Source organism: Epinephelus lanceolatus, chromosome 15, assembly GCF_041903045.1.
Source record: "Epinephelus lanceolatus isolate andai-2023 chromosome 15, ASM4190304v1, whole genome shotgun sequence".
Classification (NCBI taxonomy): Eukaryota; Metazoa; Chordata; class Actinopteri; order Perciformes; family Serranidae; genus Epinephelus; species Epinephelus lanceolatus.
This window is the reverse complement of record NC_135748.1, coordinates 41,548,301-41,569,142: the sequence shown is the minus strand read 5'-3', so window position 1 is coordinate 41,569,142 and position 20,842 is coordinate 41,548,301. Positions and strand designations below refer to the sequence as shown.

Sequence of the window (20,842 nt, the reverse complement as noted above, 5' to 3'; positions counted from 1 at the left end):
CATGGCCTTAAGGATGAACTGATTAGATTTTAGTGGTCAGAGATCAAAGGTCACTGTGACCTTGCATTCGTCTCATTTTGTGAACTTGATAACTCAAGAAGGCCTTAATGGAATTTCCTCAAATTTGACACAAACGTCCACTTAGACTCACAAATGAACTGATTAGAATTTTGTGGTCAAAGGTCACTGTGACCTCACAAAATATGTTTTTGGCTATAACTCAAAAAAATCATTCACTAATTGTGACAGAATTTCACACAAATGTCTAACAGGATAAAATAATGAAGGTCAAAAGGTCAAAGGTCAGCTTGACTGTGACATCATCATGTTTTAACGTCATATCTCAGGAACAGAAGGGGAGACATTTGGTCAGATACTGAATTGGTGACTCTAAACAGATCTCTGTTCAAAGCGTCCATGTTTTCACTGACATGGATGGAGACTGTAACTGCAACTTGACTGGTGCTCAGAGGTGTTCAACTGCGTGGCTATAATTCTAGTTTTAACGTAAAACTGCTTTAGTCAGTGTTTTTACTGGTTTAAATCACCTGGTCAGTTTATATTGGAGAGGAAGAGACCTCCCTGTAAAAACCCTTTATGTTATTGGAGAAAAAAGGTGAGCACACATTAGCAGGTTTTAGGGCCATTCTCCGACATGCCAAACAGCATTAGAGAAACACTGATTTGTAACATGAAACTGCTTTATTCAGTGTTTCTGCCAGTTTAAATCAGCTGGTCTGTTTGTTTTGTAAAGAAAGACCTCTGTGGATAATTTTGCTCTCAGTAAAAACCTCCTGAACAGTGAACACTGAAGGAACGGCACATGGGAGAAGTTTTAGCTGGCTGCAATCTGCAGTCTTCACCATTAGATGCCACTAAATCCCACACACTGTTCCTTTAAATAAATCTCACATCACGTCTCAAATCACATTTAAAAGGTTTAAAAAAACGCCACAATTTTCACATCAAGTCTACTGGTAACGCACTCAAACCAATAACTACACATTTATTCATTTATTTGGTTAAAATGGTTAAAAATGCAGTACACTCATTGACCAAAGCCTTAGTAGGAAAAAAATCACAAAAAGCTGCAGTCCAACCCATTAGCCATATTCTTTCAAATCCATATATTTCATAACCTCGAACGTCGGCGTTAAAGTAAAAACTCGTCGGCTCCTCAGTTTTGTTCTTGAATCTCCTCCATCCACGTGAAGAGCTGAAAGACGGGACAGTCGTCGTGGAGAAGCCTGAGTTTGTCCACCAGGGAGCGCTAGATGGCTCGTACCCAGCACAGTCACCAGGGAGGGTGAAGTGTGACTGATTGTTGAGGTCCACAAAAAGTCCAGCAGGAGTTTTATTGACAAAAATAAGTGATTAAAAACAGGGTGGTGCCTGGAAAGAAACTGGGGGGTGTGTTATCAGAAATATAACAGGTGAAGGAGTGATTCACAAGTTTATTCACTGTCCACCAGAGAGGGGTGAATACGGGAAGAACGGCCTTGCTGCTCAGTTTGATAACAGTAGAAGAAGATGACGTGAGAGGGTGGTACTGTAGAAGGAGCTCTGTGAGGTATTGTGACAGAAAAAAAAGAGGTTGTGTGTGTTTGATGCCTGAGAAAAAGTACGGGACAAGTGACTTTGGGGAAAAAGAAAAAAAAAAAAACACAGGCTAATGGCTGAAAGGAGAGACTGATATTTCGATGATAATGAAAAGACGAGAGCAGAGAAAGAAATGCAGAAAGCCTGAGACCCAGAAAGAGGAAGAAAAGATGAAGTTGAAGAAGCATGTTGAACATCTCAGAGTAGAAAGAGCAGAGCTGAGGAGGGAGGGGGGGCTGGAGGTGAGGTGGATGAGAGCTAACGACGATCGGGCACACTGAATATTGAGGTAAAGGCTGGCAGGTCTGGTCCTCGTGTGGAGTGGAGCTCACCTGGAGGAAGATGGGCCTGTCTAGGCGTACATGGTCAACTGGAGCCACTGAGGACGGAGAGACGGACAAGAGTCAGTGAATCTGCTTAAAACCCCTGCTGGACATTTTATATTTAACTTACACTTTACATGAAAAATGCGTAAGTGATAGATTGATCATAAATATCTGAGTAAGAGTTTAATAATTTTCCCTGAGGCAAAAGCTTCATTTTGTAAATCAAAAATAGTCAGAAGAGGTAAAGTTTACAGTATATACAAAGAAAATAGCAAAGATTAGAGAAAAGTCTGAGTATTTCAAATTAATTTTGTGTTGTTCAAGGTTGTTTTTTCATATTTCCTCTCCTGGTGATCATCCAGGGTGCTTCTACTGATAGATTTTGGTTCATATTCTCTAAATAATCTTTAAAAAAAGTTCTGATGTCACCTTAAACCCAACAGAATACTGAGTTATATCCAGTTACTGAGCTAGTTTAGAAAAACCTTTGCTTCAGGTTGATGCTTCAGCAGTAACAGTACACATCAGCTGCCCAAAGGAAAACATGTACTATATATCTGAGTACAGTTTATAGGTAGCATGTTGTCGCAGCTCTCACCTCCAGGACACTGAGTCTGATCGTACCATCTCCATCCTGATCGAAGGCCTGGAACGCCCCTGGAGAGACACAAGCATCAACATGAGTGAGACACACTTCATCCAAGAGCTCTTTAAACTACTTTAACATACACAGACACACGGTGCAGGGGCTCAGAATGACAACACAGTCATGATTAGCCACCTAATGAGTAATGTTTTATGATACCAGACCCAGGTGACCTTGTTTTCGTCTCTTGTTCCCAGGCCAGATGAGATATGTAATCCCTCCACTGTGTTCTGGGTCTGCCCCGGGGCCTCCTACCAGTTGGACATGCCCAGAATACCTGTAACGTGAGGGGCCCAGGAGGATCCTGATCAGATGCTCAAATCCCCTCCACTGACCCCTTTCCACGCAAAAGAGCAGCGGCTCTACTCCGAGCTCCCTCTGGAAATCTAAGCTCCTCCCCCTATCTCTAAGCCTGAGCTAGAGTTGCCACCCGTCCCGTTTTTCCCAGAATTGTTCTCTTTTTTCATCAGCTGTCCCGGGGAAAAAAAAATCTCTCCCGGGACACAATTTGTCCCGTTTTTTGGGGAAAATGCAGCAGCAGCAGGCCAAGGAGTCCATCCAGAACGACGCATAGTGCGTCCAAATTCACACCTGTTCTTCTCTATGGTTTTTCTCCGCGACCGTGCGTCATAGCAAGAAGCCATGCATATCACGTGAAACAGCGGAATCGTAGCTTTCCGAATGTTTTCACAGCGAAAGAAAATGATAAAGTTACACTAAAATTATGTATAACAGAGCTTTCATACAGCTCTGCACACACATTACTCTTGGATGGATTACTCGCAAATGCAGGCTCGCACAGAAATGCCACGCATATCACATGAAAGCGCAGGAGCAGAGCTTTCCAATGATACCACACACATCATTGTGCTGTCATCCAGATCAAACGTCTACAAAATAAAAACCTGACGCATTTCTTTACAGTCCATTATACAGATCTTGTTATCAGTCACTTCATATAGTGAGGAATATCGTATCTTACCACGTCTTAGGCTTGTGTGTGTTTCTCCCTGTCTATCCACATTTGTAGTCCGGCTTTCAAGATGCAAATATCTCCATATTGTCCAGTTGACACTCCATCAAACTCTGTATGACAAGACCAGCCACTTCACCTTTGCACACCCAGACAACTGTAGCCTAATTATGCATGCTGACAGGGCCGTAGTCACCATATACATTGAGGGGGACACGTGCCCCCCCCAATGCCCAATTTTTTTTTTACTGCAAACAAAGTGGCAAATATTATCTTGGAGGACATCATTGCACTTGGTTGACTATTTTTCTATGATCTTAGATGTAAATATTGCATGTTTCTTTCAGATAAAACACATTTTTGACTTGTGAATGAGTCAATGGAATTTCTTGCAATAATGAAAAATACTGGCAAACATGTCCGCCTGGCACAAACCACATGTTTTGGACAACTGTGAAGTGACAGAATGTCCCAGCATCATGGTTCTTATATTGCCAGATTCCAGAGAGTCTCCCCTCTTCATATATGGCAGAATATGTCAACTTCCAACTTTCTATGGTGAGATACATGTAAAAATGTAAGAATTTAGTAACACAGATTTGTTTTTTTCATTGATATAAAAATTAATATAAAATACAGGCACATAGAAGGACATGTAATGATGGCAAATCTGGTCTCCTATGTCTGAATTTCATGTTCATTGGTCAGTCTGAACTGGTAATAATGGCTGAGCCCTCCGCCTCAAACATTTGGTCGAGTGTCCCTTTTTTTCACAAATCCAAGGTGGCAACCCTAGCCTGAGCCCAGACACCCTACAGAGGAAACTCATTTCGGCTGCTTGCATCCACGACCTCATTCTTTCATGACTCATGACCACAGGTGAGGGTTGGGACATAGATGGATCAGTAAATCTAAAGCTTCGCCTTCAGCTCCCTCTTCACCATGACAGTTTGGCGCAGCGCCAATCCATCTCACCCTCCATTCTACCCTCAATCATGAACAAGACCCTGAGATACTTGAACTCCTTCTCGTGGGGCAGTAACTCTCTGTCTCTTGGATTCTTTTTTTTTTTTTATTTAGAATATTTTTTCTTTAATGTCACAACAGCTGTAGATAGGCAGGAAAATTGGGAGAGAAAGGAGCCTGTATGTGGCGCACACTCTACCGGGTGAGCCAAAGGTCGCCCTAATACTTAAATTATAATTAAACACAAAGGCTTCCTCCACAGAGAATCATGTGCCAGTGATTGTTTGTTTGTTTGTTTGTTTGTTTGTGAGGCAGCGACTTACTGAACATGGCTTCAAGCCGGACCAGACAGCTGATGAAGCTGTCGAAGTCGATGTTCATGTTCTCGTTTGCGTAGCGCATGGTGATGATGTCGTACAGCTGGTTGTTGAGACGGAAGCCTGAGCGGGACACAAGACACATGACTGTACAGTGACGACAACATTTAGAGGGTGAGTTCAAGCTGTAAGTTCATCCGCAGCACACACTTTCATTAAATGTCTTTAAACATGCATGTTTACGTATAAAATATGATTCAATATCATGAGCTCACAATGACCCCAACATAAGTCCATGACTGATAAACATCTTCTGCTTTCAGAGACCATTTTTTATATTTCAGGGTTCAGGTTAAGACTGATTTGCTGGTTTGCTAAAACACAAATAATTCAAACTGAAAAAAAGAGCACTAAAAGAACACTTAACTCAAATGATCATTTGCATATCAGTAACTCACCCTGTCTTACAATAAGTAAGTGATGACAACTTTGTTTTTCTCGCATGTCTCCACGGTGAACAAAGAATCCTAAACTGGAGGAAATCCTTGATGCATTTAAGTCACGGGGGGGGCCACATTTAACATCAGCAAAACTACATCGAAACATCTGTTTACAGTCATACAACTTGTGCAGAATAAGGAGACACACGGCAAAGGGCCACAGGTTGGAACTGAATCTGGGCCGCTGCGTTTCATCCAATGCAATCCCCAAAAAACAGACACAAGTCCTCAACTCCACATCCACGACTAAATAAATGAGACTCGGATTATACTGCACAAGTAGTGTCAGTTTGTAAACAAATGTTTTGATGTAGTTTTGCTGGTGTTAAACCTGCCCCCTCCCCCCCCACATGACTTAAATTTATCAAAGATTCTCTCAGTTTTTGGATTCTTCGTTCACTATGAGGCCAGGTGAGAAATACAAATTTTTCTCCATGAAATCAAGGTAACACAGGGTGAGCAACTCATACACACATGATCACTTGGAGGGTGAAGTATTCCTTTAAGAGTCATTTTCAGCAGCTTTGATCACATTTGTAGAATCTGAAAAACCACTGTGAAGTACCTTTCCAAGTGTTAAATATTCGAGTATTGTAAACAACAACCTTAAAGGATCAGTTCAAGAACATTACAAACATCCCTGGTAATGTCTGGTCCCTCAGGTTGTATTATTTACTGACATTTTGAAATTTCTGCCTCTAAAACTTCTCCTTTCAGAGTTAATAGAAATCTAAAATCCCCCAAAATCTGCATGGATGTTTTTAATAAGTGGAAAAAAAATCTGTCTTTCTGTAATGTGGCTAAACTGAGAGAACAGAATAAGAAGAGTTATTACCTGCGTCATTGACAGCATTCCTCATCTCGTAACTGTTGATGCTGCCGGTCTGATCAGCGTTATAGTGCTTAAAGATTCCCTGAAAGAGATCGAATCTGTGTTAATCTGATGGGAATTACCAGAGTCTTACTGCTGTTATATATAGAGAGAAAGAAACCTGAGTTCCCACCTGCCACTGTTTGATCTTATTCCACAGATGTCTGAACTCCTGAAGGTTGAGTCTACCTGTCCCGTCCATCTGAACACAAGCAGTTAAGACCAAAAACCAAAAACAACCGGCTTCATGTTGTAGTGTTGAGCCTGGAACTGACCGTCCAAATTTTACTGAACAATCAATACTTTACTTTAAATCATTTAAGTACATTTAGCTGATAAAATGTACACACACTTTTACAAGGTAAGGTTTTGAATTCAGGACTTTTACTCTTAGTGGAGTATTTTTACAGCAAGTATTTTTACTTCAGTAAAAAATCTGAATACTTCCATTACTGGTGTGTTTAAATAATCACTAACTTACTGTATCAGCTGAGTGGACTGTATAATAATTTAGTGTGTTGTCTTTGTATATGGGATGCCTGCACTACCTGCTAAGCCACCAGGCGCCCCGACATCATATTTTGATTCAGAGATTGACTGGTATTGGTATATCCCATCAGGCAGTGGGCTGGTTTGTGAATTACCTCTCAGAAAGCTCCTAATGTGTCCAATTTGATGGGCTCACCTTGTAAAGGTGTACCCCAAGGTTGTGCTTTAGGTCAGCTGTTATTTTCGATCTATATCCGTAGTTTAAATCAAAACGTGGATGGTACCAACTTTAATTTCTATGTGGACGATACAGTGATGTATTGTGCAGGTTCACAGGCTGTCTTCAATTTTGTCCAGACTCAGCTTTCTCAACTAAAGGTGGTTTTAAATGCCAATTAAAATAAGGTAATGTATGTTTCAAATGCTAGAACGAAGGCTGTGAACACTCCTGATGTTATTACTGCTCAGGGAAAGATGTTAGAAGATGTCTGTTGTAATAAATATCTCAGTATTTGGCTAGCTGACTCCCTTACTTTTAAACCATCCATCCATACATACATTTTCAACTGCCTATCCAAAGCCGGATCATGGGGGCAGCAGGCTGAGCAAATACCCCAGACGTCCCTCTCCCCAGCAACTCTTTCCAGCTCCTCCTGGAGGACCCCGAGGTGTTCCCAGGCCAGATGAAATACATAATCCCTCTAGCGTGTTCTGGGTCTGCTCCAGGGCCTCCTACGGGTAGGACGTGGCCCCGAACACCTCTAACAGGAGGTGTTTTTATGTGCTCTGCTCCCCTTACTTGGAATAGCCTTAAAAAAGATTTAAAACTAACAGAGTTGGTCTCTGCCTGATTTTAGAGCTCACATAAATACAAGGGTGAATGAATCAGTTGGTTCTTGTCATTGTGCGTAGGTGTTTTAATATTTCTACATGTTGCTGTGCATCATTCATGTTTTTATTGTGGTTATTGTTGTTTGTAACTTTTTCTTATGCTGCTGTCTTGGCCAGGTCTCCCTTGAAAGAGAGATCATTGATCTCACCAGGACTTACCTGGTTAAACATGTTGGATGATAACAAATGTATGTTGAAGTGAGTTATCGCTGTGTTAGTGTGGTGACTTGAGGCCGAGGCCCTGTGGGCATCATCACAGACCCTGCCATGGGTCTCGGCAGGTTGTGCCTCCTACAGACAACACAGCCAGCCCGATGCACTCGATACAAAGGATACGTCCATCAGAGCAATCATGCTCCTGCAGCTCTCCAGGCTGAAGCCCTCTGTGTTCAGGTCCTTGTCTGGAGGGAATACAACCAAGTGCAAGACTTAGAAGACAAACGATAATGACAGCAGTTCTATATCATGTCTGTAGAGAGGTGACTGCAGAGATTTATGCTGTCAAAACCTACTACCCAACATATAGATTCTTTCTGGACCAAATATCTGCACACAAATACGTTTAAGCATCTAATATGTGCTGTTGGAGTTGGTTTTAGCAACCGATACAAATCACTAAATGTTAAAGAGTCACACATCGATCAGCCACAACATTAAGCCACTGACAGGTGAAGTGGACTGATCATTTTGTTCCAATCCAATGTTATGATGAGATACCTTTGGTCCTGGCGTTCATGTGGATACCACCTGACACACTCCACCCACTCAAACACTGCTGCAGACCATATACACCCCTCATTACAACATTAAGTGCTCAACTCAGTACAATTCTCCTCCTCCATCTTTGATTTGATTTGATTTGAACTGAGTGTTAACATGACAGTGATGCTGTGATAAACAGTTCAGCTGATCTAACTGGACTCACGTTTGGTGATCACTCTGTTGAGAACGTTCTTCAGTTCGTTGGCTGTGATTTCCATGTCCTGCGAGAGCGGCCAGACAAGAGGAGGAGACAGTAGAAAGAAAAGAAAGAGACGACCATTAAAATTTGACTTTGATCACATTGTTAATGTCTTAAGATGTTCGTTGTAAAAGCTGAAAACAAAAGTTAATAAGGACCATTTCATAAACACAAATTAGTTATTTTCTTATCTGTATGTTTGATGTCTTGCTGTACTTCTTGTACTCACATCACCGGCTATCTCCTGAAAAATAGTCCTGAACTGCTGGTCCTCCTCGCTCTCTTCCCCCGCTGAGGCTGGCGCCGGCTGAGGCGTCATAGAGCCACAAAGAAGAAAGAGATAAAGAGACGAGAGGGAGAGGATGTGAAAGGAAAACATGTTTGTGAATAACTCTATTTATACAGAACACAACTGCCTTCATGGGTTTGGGTTTTTATTATTTAGCATCTTTAAAGGGACAGTTCAACCCAAAATCAAAACAACACATTTTCCTCTCACTTGTAGTTCTGTTTATCAGTCTAGATAGTTTTGGTGTTAGTTGTTAAGTGTTGGAGATCATGACCCGGTTACTCAAGATAATCCACAGACCTTGTTGTGAGCAGTTTCATGTAGGAACTATTTTCTTCGTACTGAACTACTCCCGTCAACTGTATCGCTGCGCAGAAGGAAGAGTGCATCTACTGCTAGCTCACTTAGCATCACTGAGCTAGCTAACATTACAGCTCAGCTGAGGAAAACGACTTTAACATTTACATTTCGCACTGTCACAAGCATGAGTCTCCTGTTCATGAGTAGATGCACACTTCCTTCTGCTTTGTGATAACATAGGCGGGTATAGTTTGGTAAAATATGTATTTTTGATTTGGGGGTGAACTGTCCCGTTAAGAATGAATGATGGATGGTGAACATATAGATGGAATATTTTTAACATATGTTTAAATGTGACTACATTCTCTAGGACGCAGAACAACACTGCACTCTTTACTGTGGTTTTCATGTAAGAACAGGTTTGATTTCTCGGATACAAATATGGAACAGAAACTAAAGCTGCAGAGGAAGAGAGCTTTGTCATGCTGCAGCTCTTAAAGGGTGACTTTGGTATTTTTCAACCTGTAACAGATGAGGAAAAGTCAGCGTCTCTTGGAGTCATGACGGGAACCAAAGGAAACTTACCACTGGATGATCGGCCTCGATCCTGTTCTCTATCTCCCTGGGTGAAGACGAACAAACAGCAGTCATCATGGTGACAACAACATCTCATCTGGACCACAAGCCTGTGCACTCATCTGCTTACTACAATCATGTTATTAAAGTCTGAAACATCACTGACTCATTGCAGCATCTCTAAATACTCACACTGGACAACAGAGACAAAATGAATCCACAAACAGTGACAGAGGCTGTGAATAAAATGTGTTAGTTCAGTACCACCTGCTGCTTCCTCCTGTCAAGAGAGTTTTCTCTTGATTTCTCTGATTTTGGGGACTCTTGTTCGTAGAAATCGTCCTCTTCTTGATTTTGTATATGATGGGGGTTAAGATAGTTTGTTAGTTACTATGTTATAACCCACACCCTTCTAACTAACTAATGGTATTTGCACATCCATCCCACAGCCTGATTCACAGCCGGTCCCGGTCCATCAGAGTGCAGGCCAGCTCTGCGTGCTGTCTGGTCCTCCAGGGCAGTGGGGGTGGAGGTGGGTGGGGGTTGCGGTGGATGTTTGTTGAGGCTTGAATATGCAGTATTGAATACTTTGAAAGTTTACCGGAGCGTGCCCAAATCTGAAGTCGCTTGTCCTAAAAAAGATTCCATAACAGCTTCGAACTGGGGCCGATTTCTTCCAGTTCTACAAATCAAATCGCCGTTAAAATTGTTTGTTGTTGGTGGTTTGTGTCCCACCCGCCATGCACCCAGACAAAGCCCCACCCTCATCAACATACACACAAACCCGCACTGTAACATGCACATGGAGGGTGGATAAATCAGCCCTGCTGCTGCTACTTTAAATATCTACAAGTAGAGCTGGGTACTGTCGGACATTTTGTTTCTATTTTGTCACGTTACATTTGGGATATTTATCGTGCTAAAACAAATGCACATTTTATCATCTACAAAAGTAACATTTGAGACATTTTCAGTGTCTAAAACACACACAGACATCTGTCTTTTCTGAATTTAAAAAACTCCAGTTGTGATTTCTCACAAAGTTTCAGTTTTAGCATATTAGAAGAACTTTTGAGCCCAAACTGACTTTACATCAGTTACAGACAAGCGGCAACCTCCAGAGCTGAAAAATGAAGTGAATGCATAAAAATGCCAAAAACTGCAGTTCCTCTAATGTCCACTTGAGGCTGACTCCAAGAGCGAGTCAATCCCCACAGACCTCCGTGTTTAAATGTCCAGCTTTACAGCAGAAATAAACATGTTTACAGCCTGGTACAATAAAGGTTTTGGTTTCTATAGCTCATTTCAATATTAAAGACAACTGCATGGAGGGTGAATTTTCATATAACTCACCTGTTTAACAGTTATTAAGGCTTAAATTTCTGCATATTTTAGGGCGCCGTTGAGTTGAGTGACAGCTACGTGCTGTTCATTGACAAGTTGCTGCCACGGCAACAATGCTGGTTGGGTAACGTAACGATGGCGTAACCCCAGATTCACAGAGTATAGGCGTAGTCACCGCAGCTGTTGCTTTCTCAGTCTCGGTCGCCTTAAAGCATCTTGTTTGGCATTTAGTTGCACTAATAGACCCTCTATTTTGTTTCTATTATTTAAACCTGTTTTTTGCTAGTGAAAATTAGCATTATCACCATTAACCATAGACTGTAAATACACTACGTTAATGCAACTAGCAGCTAACGTCAAGCTGAAAACACATCGGCACCGCTGCAACTCGTAAACAGACGACCACGCAAAGTTTTTGCTACTTTTATGGTTTTGAAACACATTCTCATTTTTCATTACCTTCTACAAAAATGTATTAATTGAGAAAATAACTGTTGGATTAATCTATAATAATAATAGTTAGTTGCTGCCTGAACTAATGATACAGCCTTTTTGTGAGGTGGAAATCACAACTGGGTTTTTCAAACATAATCCTGAGGAAAAGGCCAAACTCTTAAAGACCGTTTTTTTATCCTCTAAAAATGAGCCAATAACCGATATGGTTGTGATACATGTTGTATTCCAGTACCCAGCCCTACTAGAAAGAAGGAACATCATACATACATTAAGCATCTACCAAACATATCTAACTGTAACTTTTCTTCTAACAGTGTTAAACTGCGTCCCCGTCCCCTCCTCTCACCCAGCTCGCCCCCTGCAGGCCACCCTGACCGCCCTCACCCACTCACTCTGAGGTGTTCTTCTTTTCAGAGAAGACTCGCAGGATGAACTCTCCCTCCTGGTGCGGCTCGTACGTGGAGGGGACGATGACGTACTCCCCGGGGGTCAGGCGGAAACGCTGGGTCACCTCGCGCAGGTTGATGTAGGACTTGCAGCGGGCTTTGGAGGAGTTGAACAGGAAGAAGTCCTTCTGCATGTGCTGCTTGTTCCCGTGCATCTGGAGGGGGGAGTCACAACAGAGTGGGTGGGACATGTTGAAGGGAAGCAGTTCTAACACTCACAGACATAGAAGTTGGAAACATATGCGATATGAAAACAGTGTAGGGTGTAATTAACTTGCAAACTGCTGCTCCACTGTGACGGTTTGTTCACAGCTTCCTTACCTCCTTTGGCACCTGCAGAGAGACAGGAAGAACATGTGTTTGTGTTGTTTCAGGATGCAAAATCAAAACCAAAAACTAACTTAATTTAAGTAAAGGGTAAGATCAGCATTCTCCAACCTGGACCCTATTTTTACATGTGGCTTACATGTGAATTTTTGAAACTGGTCCAGTAGTGCACGGGAGAGCTGCAATTTACATCCACTAGCAGTGATTGTCTTTTGTCACTGACAGACTCAGATTAATATATTAATATTCTAAGAGTCTGACAACATTATGAAAGGATCCCTACAGAGATAGAGCTTTGTGTTAGAGAGTGAGATCCTTTAGTTTAACCAGAAACAGCCCTGAAATCACCATCACCAAACCCACCAGATTCCATTTAAATAATCACTTGACTTGTCTGTCACACAGTCTCTTCGTGGTGAAGAAGGACAGGTCACCTCATAAATGGCGAATCCGATGGTGAAGAGGTTGGCTCCCATCTTGCGCTCTTTCCGCCTGTTCTTCTGCATCAGAGCCACCACGAAGGTGCAGCCCACTTCATTGTCCTCGGGGTCGTCGTCCTCCTCCAGCAGACGAAGGCGGTACTGAGGGTTGGTCCAGAAAGTGTCTGCACGACATTTAGGAAGCATTATTAAATATGAGAACCATAATAACCAACACTCACAGGTAGACTTTTACTACTTTTCTTTGCTGATAACACTCTTGTATATGTACTTAAGTAATGTTTTCAATACAGGACATGTAATGGAGTATTTCCACAGTCTGGTATAGCTACTTTTACTTTAATGTGAATACATCTTTCACCCCTGAATGCTGAGACAAAGACTCAAAGGTTAAATTAATAAATGCATTAATTAAAGAAAAAGTCATCTTCTGTTTGTGGGGTTAAAAGTTGTTGTGTTATTCTGCAGACTGACGTACCTGGGTAGTTCCTGCAGCCACCAGCTGAGCAGCCTCTCACCCAGCGACCCTCGTTCACAGAAACCGTCCACTTGTGAATCTTATCGTCCTCCAGGGCGTCAGGGGTGAGGTTACAGATCTCGATCTTAGTGTAGTTCTTCTTGAAGTCCTCGAATGACATCCTAGAGGAGATCAGGACATTAAGATTAATATCCGGCATCACAGCTCAGCACAGTGGAGCTCCTGACTCCCTCTAGACTCCAATAAAACTTAAAAAATGGATGATATAAGCTGAATAAAACTCAAAGCTGTGTTGAAATACATGCCTGTTTCATTACAGAAATTATTTGTATTTGCAATTTGCCTCCTGTTCCTTTTAATCACCCTATAAACTAAACAAAATTCACTTCTGTTGGCAGAAAAACATGAGATTCTGTCCAGTGAATCAACATTTCACAGTTGCGGTTAAACTGTGGAAATCTCTCACCAGAACTCTCCATCCTCGGCACTCTGGTGCTGCAGCTTCTCTTTTTCAGCCTTAGACAGAGTGACCCACTCCTTGGAGCTGATGGAGAGGAAGCAGAAAACAGTGATTAGTTATTAGTTATTACAGAGTTAACTACAGAGTTGAGCTTAAAGGGAGAGTTCAGATTTTTTTTAAGTAGGCTTGTATGAGGTATTTATCCATAGATAGTTTATTACATAGAGTAAACGTCAGTCGGCATGCCTACAGTTTGGAGAAGCAAGCTGACGTCCATCATGGAAGCTAAGCAGTCTACTGCTGTGGATGAGGGTCAGTAGCAAAATGCATTTTAGCCACCTAAAAAAAGTTCCACCGAAAAGAACCAATATCAGTTTAAGTGTGCGTTATACTGAGAGTATTTTCACAGCTTTACCTTATATTCGTTCCCACGCATTTTCATGAGTTTTCAAGAACCCATATTAAAATTTTCATTTTGGAAAAGCATGCTCTTCTGTGTCTGCTGCACTTGCTGGTCTGGTTACAGTACTTTTCCACACACACACATGCAGGACAGTCTTGCCTCCCATAACAAACGCCACCAAACTACATCACATTTACTAGTTAAGCCCAGTTTAGACTAAAAAATCGGGACGAGACAAGTTGAAATGTGCACCTACTTGCAACGCATTGTTCTGCAATGTTGTAAAAACCTGCCGGTTCACACCAACTCAACTAGATGAGATGGTGTTTCATCTCTAGTCAACAACTCTCTGTACTTCTGTTTTGATGTGCAGCTCTTCAGGTTTATTTTGTGGCTGAATATAATTTGTAGTTGAGCTGTAACTGTAGCTCCACTTCACTGTGCATGGAAACATACTGAGTGACTGTAAATAAGAACCTCATACAAGCCCACTTGAAAAAACCCAGACTATCACTTTAATTATTGTATTGTATTTAATTATTGTACATCATGATTGTACCTTGATCAAACTCTAGCCCCTCCGTAACAAAACAGTTTAAGATTTAACTATGAGTAAAGGTGGTTACTTGTCACTCCAGGGACCATTCCACTCCACTTGACCCCACGGGTTCCTGAGACGCACCAGACGAACCTTAGACTCCTTGTGCTGAGACGATTTGCACTGTAGGGAAACACAAGAACAGTCACATTTGAACTCATATGTCCTGAAACCGTATTTATTAATGACCCCAGACTGACAGTGACATTATTCCTGTGCGAGTGAAGCTCTGCAGGACCTCAGAGTTGAACAATCACATTATACTGTTTGCCCGTCAGCCACCAGCTTTACCTCCTCCACAGCTGTCACAGAGTAGGCATGACCCTTCACAAGTCCCGTCACAGTACGAGTCTCAAAGCGAGCAGGAACCAGGGACTGCAGACACACAAAATACACCATGTCTCCATTCATATTGTAGAAATATTATAACACAACCAGGTTTTTATTTCAAGTGATGCTCTTAATTAAGTAATGAAAACTATATGCAGATGACGCACTTTGAAGAAACTGTTTAGTAATAGTTAGGTTTTAGTGCAAATGCATGTATTTGGGAAGTACTGAACATACGACTGGATAAATGAGACTTGGATATTCTGCACGAGTTGTGTGAGAGTTTGTTAACAGATGTTATTTTGCTGCTGTTAAACGTGGACCCCTATGACTTCAATTCATCAAGAATGTTCTCAGTTTTTGGATTCTTCGTTCCTCCTGGAGGTATGCCAGAAAAAAGTTTTCTTCACAAATTCAATGTAACACGAGGTGAGTAACTGATATACAAATAGTCACTCTGTAGGTGATGTATTCCTTTAATCTGCGTATAATAGTCCTCATCGTCTGTATCACAGTCACATATTAAACGTGTGACTCACATCGATGGAGCAGCCCATGAGGGAGCCTCTCTCCAGAGCTTTTTTCATGATCTTGTAGAGCTCTTTTGGAGCTTCCTTCATCTCGTAGAACTCAGTGACTCCACCGGTGAAATCCTCCATGGCCTCGGTGGTGTTTCCACCCTTCAGGGCCTCGTAGGAGCCGTGCAGCCTGGACAGGGCAAGAGCACAGATGTCACATTTACTCAGTTATATGTGCTGCTATTAGCTTTATCTTGATTTTTAATGTTAGTGAGACACTTTCCTGGTCAAATTCAGTTGTTTTCCCTTTACTCCTGTATTATTTTGCCCTAACGTGAGCAGTAGCGTGTTTGTGTTTCCAAATAGGACGTATTAAATGAGCAAAGGCTGCAGCCCAGATATTCAAATTCAAACACTGTTGATATTCTGTGTGTAGCTGAAAAAAATCACAAATTTCCAACCAAATAAAACAAAAAAAGTCGTAGCCAACTGTTCTTCCATGTGAGCACTCAGTCGAAGGTGAACATTCAGAGAATACAGCACTGCAGAATGAAACAGCTCAGTACTCACTTGGCGTAGGCCTTCTCTAGCAGGGCGCTCCAGAACTCGTTCCTCTCGGCAGACTTGGTGAAGACCAGCTGGTTGTTGAAGGTTGGGATGCGGTCGTCAATGACGACATCGACCCAGTCGCCGTAACGCCAGAACTGAAGGACAGAAGGAGAAACAACACAGAGGATCAAGCATGAGAAAATACTGGCACTCAAACTTCTACAAACTTTAAAAACTTGAATCAGAAGGATTATTTCTCCTTTTACCTAAAATTAATTTTTAATTCTTCATTCGAAAAACAAAGTTTTCTTCATTATGATAACATAATAACGGGTGAGTAATTGATCATTTGTGGTATTCCTTTAACGAGGACTGAATCTACGGCGATTAGATGTTTGTTTCTGACCTGGAAGTGGAAGATGCCTCCATAGCCCTCAGAGAAGCTCTGCTCCTGGGGAACCACACGGTACAGAAGCTTCTCATTCAAGGTCAGACAGGCGATGGCGGCCAGCAACCAGCAGTCACCTAATAATAATAATAATAAAACATTTTATTTACAGAGCGCTCTTCATGGTACTCAAAGACACTTCACATTAGTTAGAAATTATCAGAATAGAATACAGTAAAATACACGACATCATTCACACATTAGAAGCCATTTTGAAAAGATGGCTTTTGATTTGAAGTGGGACAGGTCTGTGCAGTCTTTAATGTATTTGGGGAGAGTGTTCCAGAGGGAGGGGGCGGCTATGGAGAAGGCTCTGTCCTGAGGGTGGAGTCAAAGGCTGGCATCAGAGGAGTTGAGACTGTGGGAAGGAGTGTGGTGGTGGAGCAGGTCATGATAAGAGGGGGCCTGGTTATGGAGGGCTTTGTGAGTGAAGACTTTGAATTGGATACGTTGTGGGACAGGGAGCCAATGGAGGCTCTTTGGGGGGATGTGATTGCAGGAGTGGAAGTGAGTGAGCAGACGGGCAGCAAAGTTTTGGATGTATTGGGAGTTTATTTATGACTTTGGACAATGTACTATAAAGAATGCTGTTACAGTCAGTTCTGGATGTGATGACGGTATGGGTGAGAGTTTCAGCAGCAGAGGGGGAGAGTGATGGGTGAAGACAAGCTGTGTTTTTTAGGTAGAAGAAGGCGGTACTGGTGACTTGTTAGACATGTTTTTTGAAGGAGAGGTTGCTGTTGAAATGAACTTTGAACCCAAATTAACCTTAACACAGAAAACACTTTTATTTAACTCACCTAAATAAAACTTGTACATGCAGGCCTTTTATTACAGCAGAGCCATTTTCATGCACACATAACAAGAATGGGAGCAGATGGAAGTAGGAAAGTCGCAAAGTTTTTTTGCTCCTGAAGTCATTTAATATTGAGTCAGCCGATCCAGAGTCTCGATCCAATACTTCTGTTTTCCTAGATATTACAGCTGCACAGTGCACACTTCAGGTACTTGAAAGTTATTTAACTCAATCCAGTGTTGGCCTGTTTGCTTTACAGCTGAATAGCTCTGCAATGAAAAAAAAATTGTGCGTCCGAGCTGTGACCCAAAGGTGTTTTTTTTTTAACAAAATGAAATATAAAAAAGTGCCTCTGTAATCTTTTCTGCCTTGTCACTGTCTTGAGGGAATGTCTCTGATGTCTCTGTCCCTTTGAGAGACTATTCTCCATGCCGCCTTTGCCACCTGAAGCAGCTGTATTCCACTGAGCGTTGATTTTCATCGTCTTGACTTTTTTAAAATAAATTACTCTTATTGTTTTTTTGCTCGAGGGGCCTTTGTTGTGCTTGCAGACGCGTGGAGAATGTTGCTGTTGTTGCTGTCTGTCTCTCCTGCGAGCAGGGCGGTGAAACACCATGTGCCAAACATGATAAGCAAATGAGCTGAAATTAAATAAGAGCTTCTAACTTTGGTAAGTAACATAAATAAACAGTCTCATTCTGCATTTTGCTGTCGTTTATAGCGTGTAGTGTTTCGCTGCCGGTGCGGCTTAGCCCTCGCTCATGCACTGGAGCTCAGCAGAGTGAAGGAGTGGAGACAGAAAGGGTGGAGTTGGGGAGTTGATGGTGGCTGCTCTCACGGAGTTGCTGTGCGCGAAAGCTTCACGAGAGGAAAAACACTAGCTGACGTAAAAAATAAATATTATGTCAGGCTCTATGTAGCTCAATATAGCCGATACTGATCAGTTAAAAAATGCCTGAATCGGCCCTGATCTTCGAGATCAGATCGGGACATCCCTGGTTTGAACTTTTAAGATGGTGTGATTTCCAAAATTCTCACTGCATGGATTTCCTTCCTTCAACGATAAATAGCTGCCACGTTAGAGAACACACACCTCTCACTCACAACAACAACGAAGACCGAACTCTTCTGCTTGACATTTTTTTGTTTTCCAGGAGGAAACGACCTCCGCTGAGTGCTGACCTCCGTGTTTTGTGATTGTCCAGGTGTGTGACAGGGTGTTACTGGAAACAATGTAAGTTTTTCAACAGGCAACGGTTAACAGTGTCTGCCAGGACCTTTGTCCCTCTGGTCCCCCTTTATTTGCAGTCTGAACTCAACAACAATGAGAAGTGCTGCTGGTTGGATTCCCTTCCAAAAGAGTAAGCACAATATGGGGAGGCCGCTGCAGGCGGAGAGGCCGTGCGCAGGGGGATCGATGGGATATTTACTCCCCTGTTAGCACTCAAAGCCGCCTGAATACAGACTGTCACTGAATGATACCCACACTGAGAGAATGTACAGTCCTGTCACACTGTGTGTGCGTTTTTGCTTCGGTCAGTGAGTTTCAACAATACTAGAAACAGTTAACGCACCACAAACAATGACAGAAACGAGTTGAAGTTATTTTTTCAAGTGGATTTCCTCCTTTTGTCATCACACAGACGTGTTTCATTCTTGTTTTAACTCACTAACACAAGGATGGGGTTTAAACATCACTGAAACTTCTCTCTCACTATAGTTTGGTGCAAAAAAATCCACTTAAATCCACTTGAGCTTCACAAAATGACAAAAACATGAATGTCATTTCACACTCTGATGTTATTACTGTGCATAAAGAGACATAATTTACCGAGGTCTCCCTGGCAGATGTCTGTCCTACTGGCTCCTCCAACAATGAACTGAGGATTCTCACAGATTTCCTGTTGACAGTAATAAAGAAAGAGTTAACCAGTAATTGATGTCGTGTCAGCTGTTGCTCAGATTTTTTAGTCTAAGGATTGGATGTCTCTTTTACTGACTAGACCACAGTTGTCTTTACAGACAGGGAGCAGAGATAAGTCAGAAAACATCCGTTATATCAGAGGAAAAAACAGAAATCATTTGCACAATGACTCTTTAAGGCTGTGCAGCGACACACTAACTTAATTCCAATCCATCCATGTAGGAACACTGGGGCGTCTCCAGGTAAAATCCCATGACAGCAGTTAAGATTTCCACTCAGATTTGATGTTGCCGTGTATCAAAAATAACCTCCCGCATGTGCTCCATCCCCTCAGCGTGCCTCTCCTGTGCACCCAGCCCCGCTCTAACCCCCTCCTACCTTGGGCCTCTTCCAGACGATGTTCTTGACCTTGTTGGACTTGTGTCCGAGCTCCTTGAAGCCCAAAGACTCCACGGTGGCCGGGAAAGATTCATCCTCGAACAGGCTCTTCCTCTGGAGACACTCCTGTCTCAGGGAGCTGAAGTCCTGGCCGTTGAAGCGGAGGGGCTTGTTCAGAGACCCTTCCCCGTCTCTCCTCTCTCGTTCCCGGATCAACCGGTCACAGAAAAAGCCAGACGGTGTATAGGGCATCTCGTCTCAGCTGACTCTTTTTTTTTTTTTTTAAACTGGCTTTTGCCACTTGTACTAAAGTCTTACAAGCCTAAAAACCCTGGCATAAATCCAAACAGCTAATGTCTGATTGGCTCTTTCTTTGTGTGACGTCCCCCTCCCCTTCGTCACAGAGCAGATGCAAAAGCTCGCAGTGAAAGACTCCACATGCATTCACCTTTGCATTACCATGCACATACACACACGTATGCACAGAAACTCACACATGACATAAACGTCTATTTGTTGCTCTCCCATTGGCTGAGCCGGACAATGATCCGTCCCTGGCTGTGGTGCTCCGGTGCCATCATTGTTGGGTGACACAAAGGCCAGTGGGCCGCGCCAGAGTGCATGTAAAGAGTGGTCGGTAGATGCCCTGCCTCAGCAGAAGGCATTCAACCCCTTTAAACCTATTCTCAATGGAGCTCAGCATTGAGCAGTCTCAGCATAACCAGGGCAGCTAACGCTATGGAGAGGAGCTTCATCCATTTTTAGCAAACTACAAACTCAATCTGATGTTTGGGGATTGTTAAACAGCACAGATGATCAGTGACAGACTGGTGAGGTGCACTGCATGTGTGTGTACAGTGAATGGCCCAGTCTTAGTGGGTGTTTAACAGTAATACAGAGATAACTCAGACTGGAGATTAGAGGATGTCGGGCCTTCTCTATCAGAGCCCCCACTCCCTGGAAACACCTCCCTGAGGAGATCAGACCAGCGAGCTGCTTTTACGCTTTTAAATCCTTCCTAAAAACATATTTCTATAAGTGAGCTTTCACAGACTTTGTGGCCCGAACTCACCTAAAATCTCTTTATACCCAAAGGTGTACTGTTACCTTTGATTTTATCTCATATGCAGCTCCTTTTGCTTCATTTTGTATGAATTTTAAACTATTTTTTAAAAATTGTATTCTATTCATATTATTGTAAAACACTTTAACTTTGTTTTGTGAAGTGCTACAGAAATTAAGT

At 42.3% G+C, this 20,842-nt stretch overlaps 1 protein-coding gene across 1 annotated transcript; it reads right to left on the bottom strand.

Annotated features, from left to right (window-relative positions):
- Positions 1-972: 972 nt before the first annotated feature.
- capn3a (calpain 3a, (p94)) lies at positions 973-20,047 on the bottom strand. The gene is made up of 21 exons (XM_033643384.2): positions 19,600-20,047; positions 19,129-19,198; positions 16,460-16,578; positions 16,075-16,208; positions 15,526-15,694; positions 14,948-15,031; positions 14,685-14,779; positions 13,662-13,739; positions 13,196-13,356; positions 12,712-12,881; positions 12,272-12,283; positions 11,897-12,105; positions 9,714-9,750; positions 8,769-8,846; positions 8,504-8,561; positions 7,915-7,979; positions 6,332-6,400; positions 6,163-6,241; positions 4,834-4,950; positions 2,524-2,582; positions 973-1,978 (listed from the first exon to the last, which is right to left on the bottom strand). Exons 1-21 carry the CDS (start codon positions 19,849-19,851, stop codon positions 1,952-1,954), a joined length of 2,142 nt encoding a protein of 713 aa, XP_033499275.1. The 5' UTR covers positions 19,852-20,047; the 3' UTR covers positions 973-1,951.
- Positions 20,048-20,842: the final 795 nt, after the last annotated feature.

Bases quoted from the DNA above. Each gene is read 5' to 3' on its own strand.
- capn3a (XM_033643384.2), bottom strand. From the start codon at position 19,851: ATGCCCTATACACCGTCTGGCTTTTTCTGTGACCGGTTGATCCGGGAA. The intron at 9,751-11,896 runs GTGAGTGGGTGA...GTCTTCACCCAG, and splicing joins GAAAAGAAGAACACCTCAGA to GGAGATAGAGAACAGGATCG. The intron at 2,583-4,833 runs GTAAGTCGCTGC...GTGTCTCTCCAG, and splicing joins CCGGCTTGAAGCCATGTTCA to GGGCGTTCCAGGCCTTCGAT.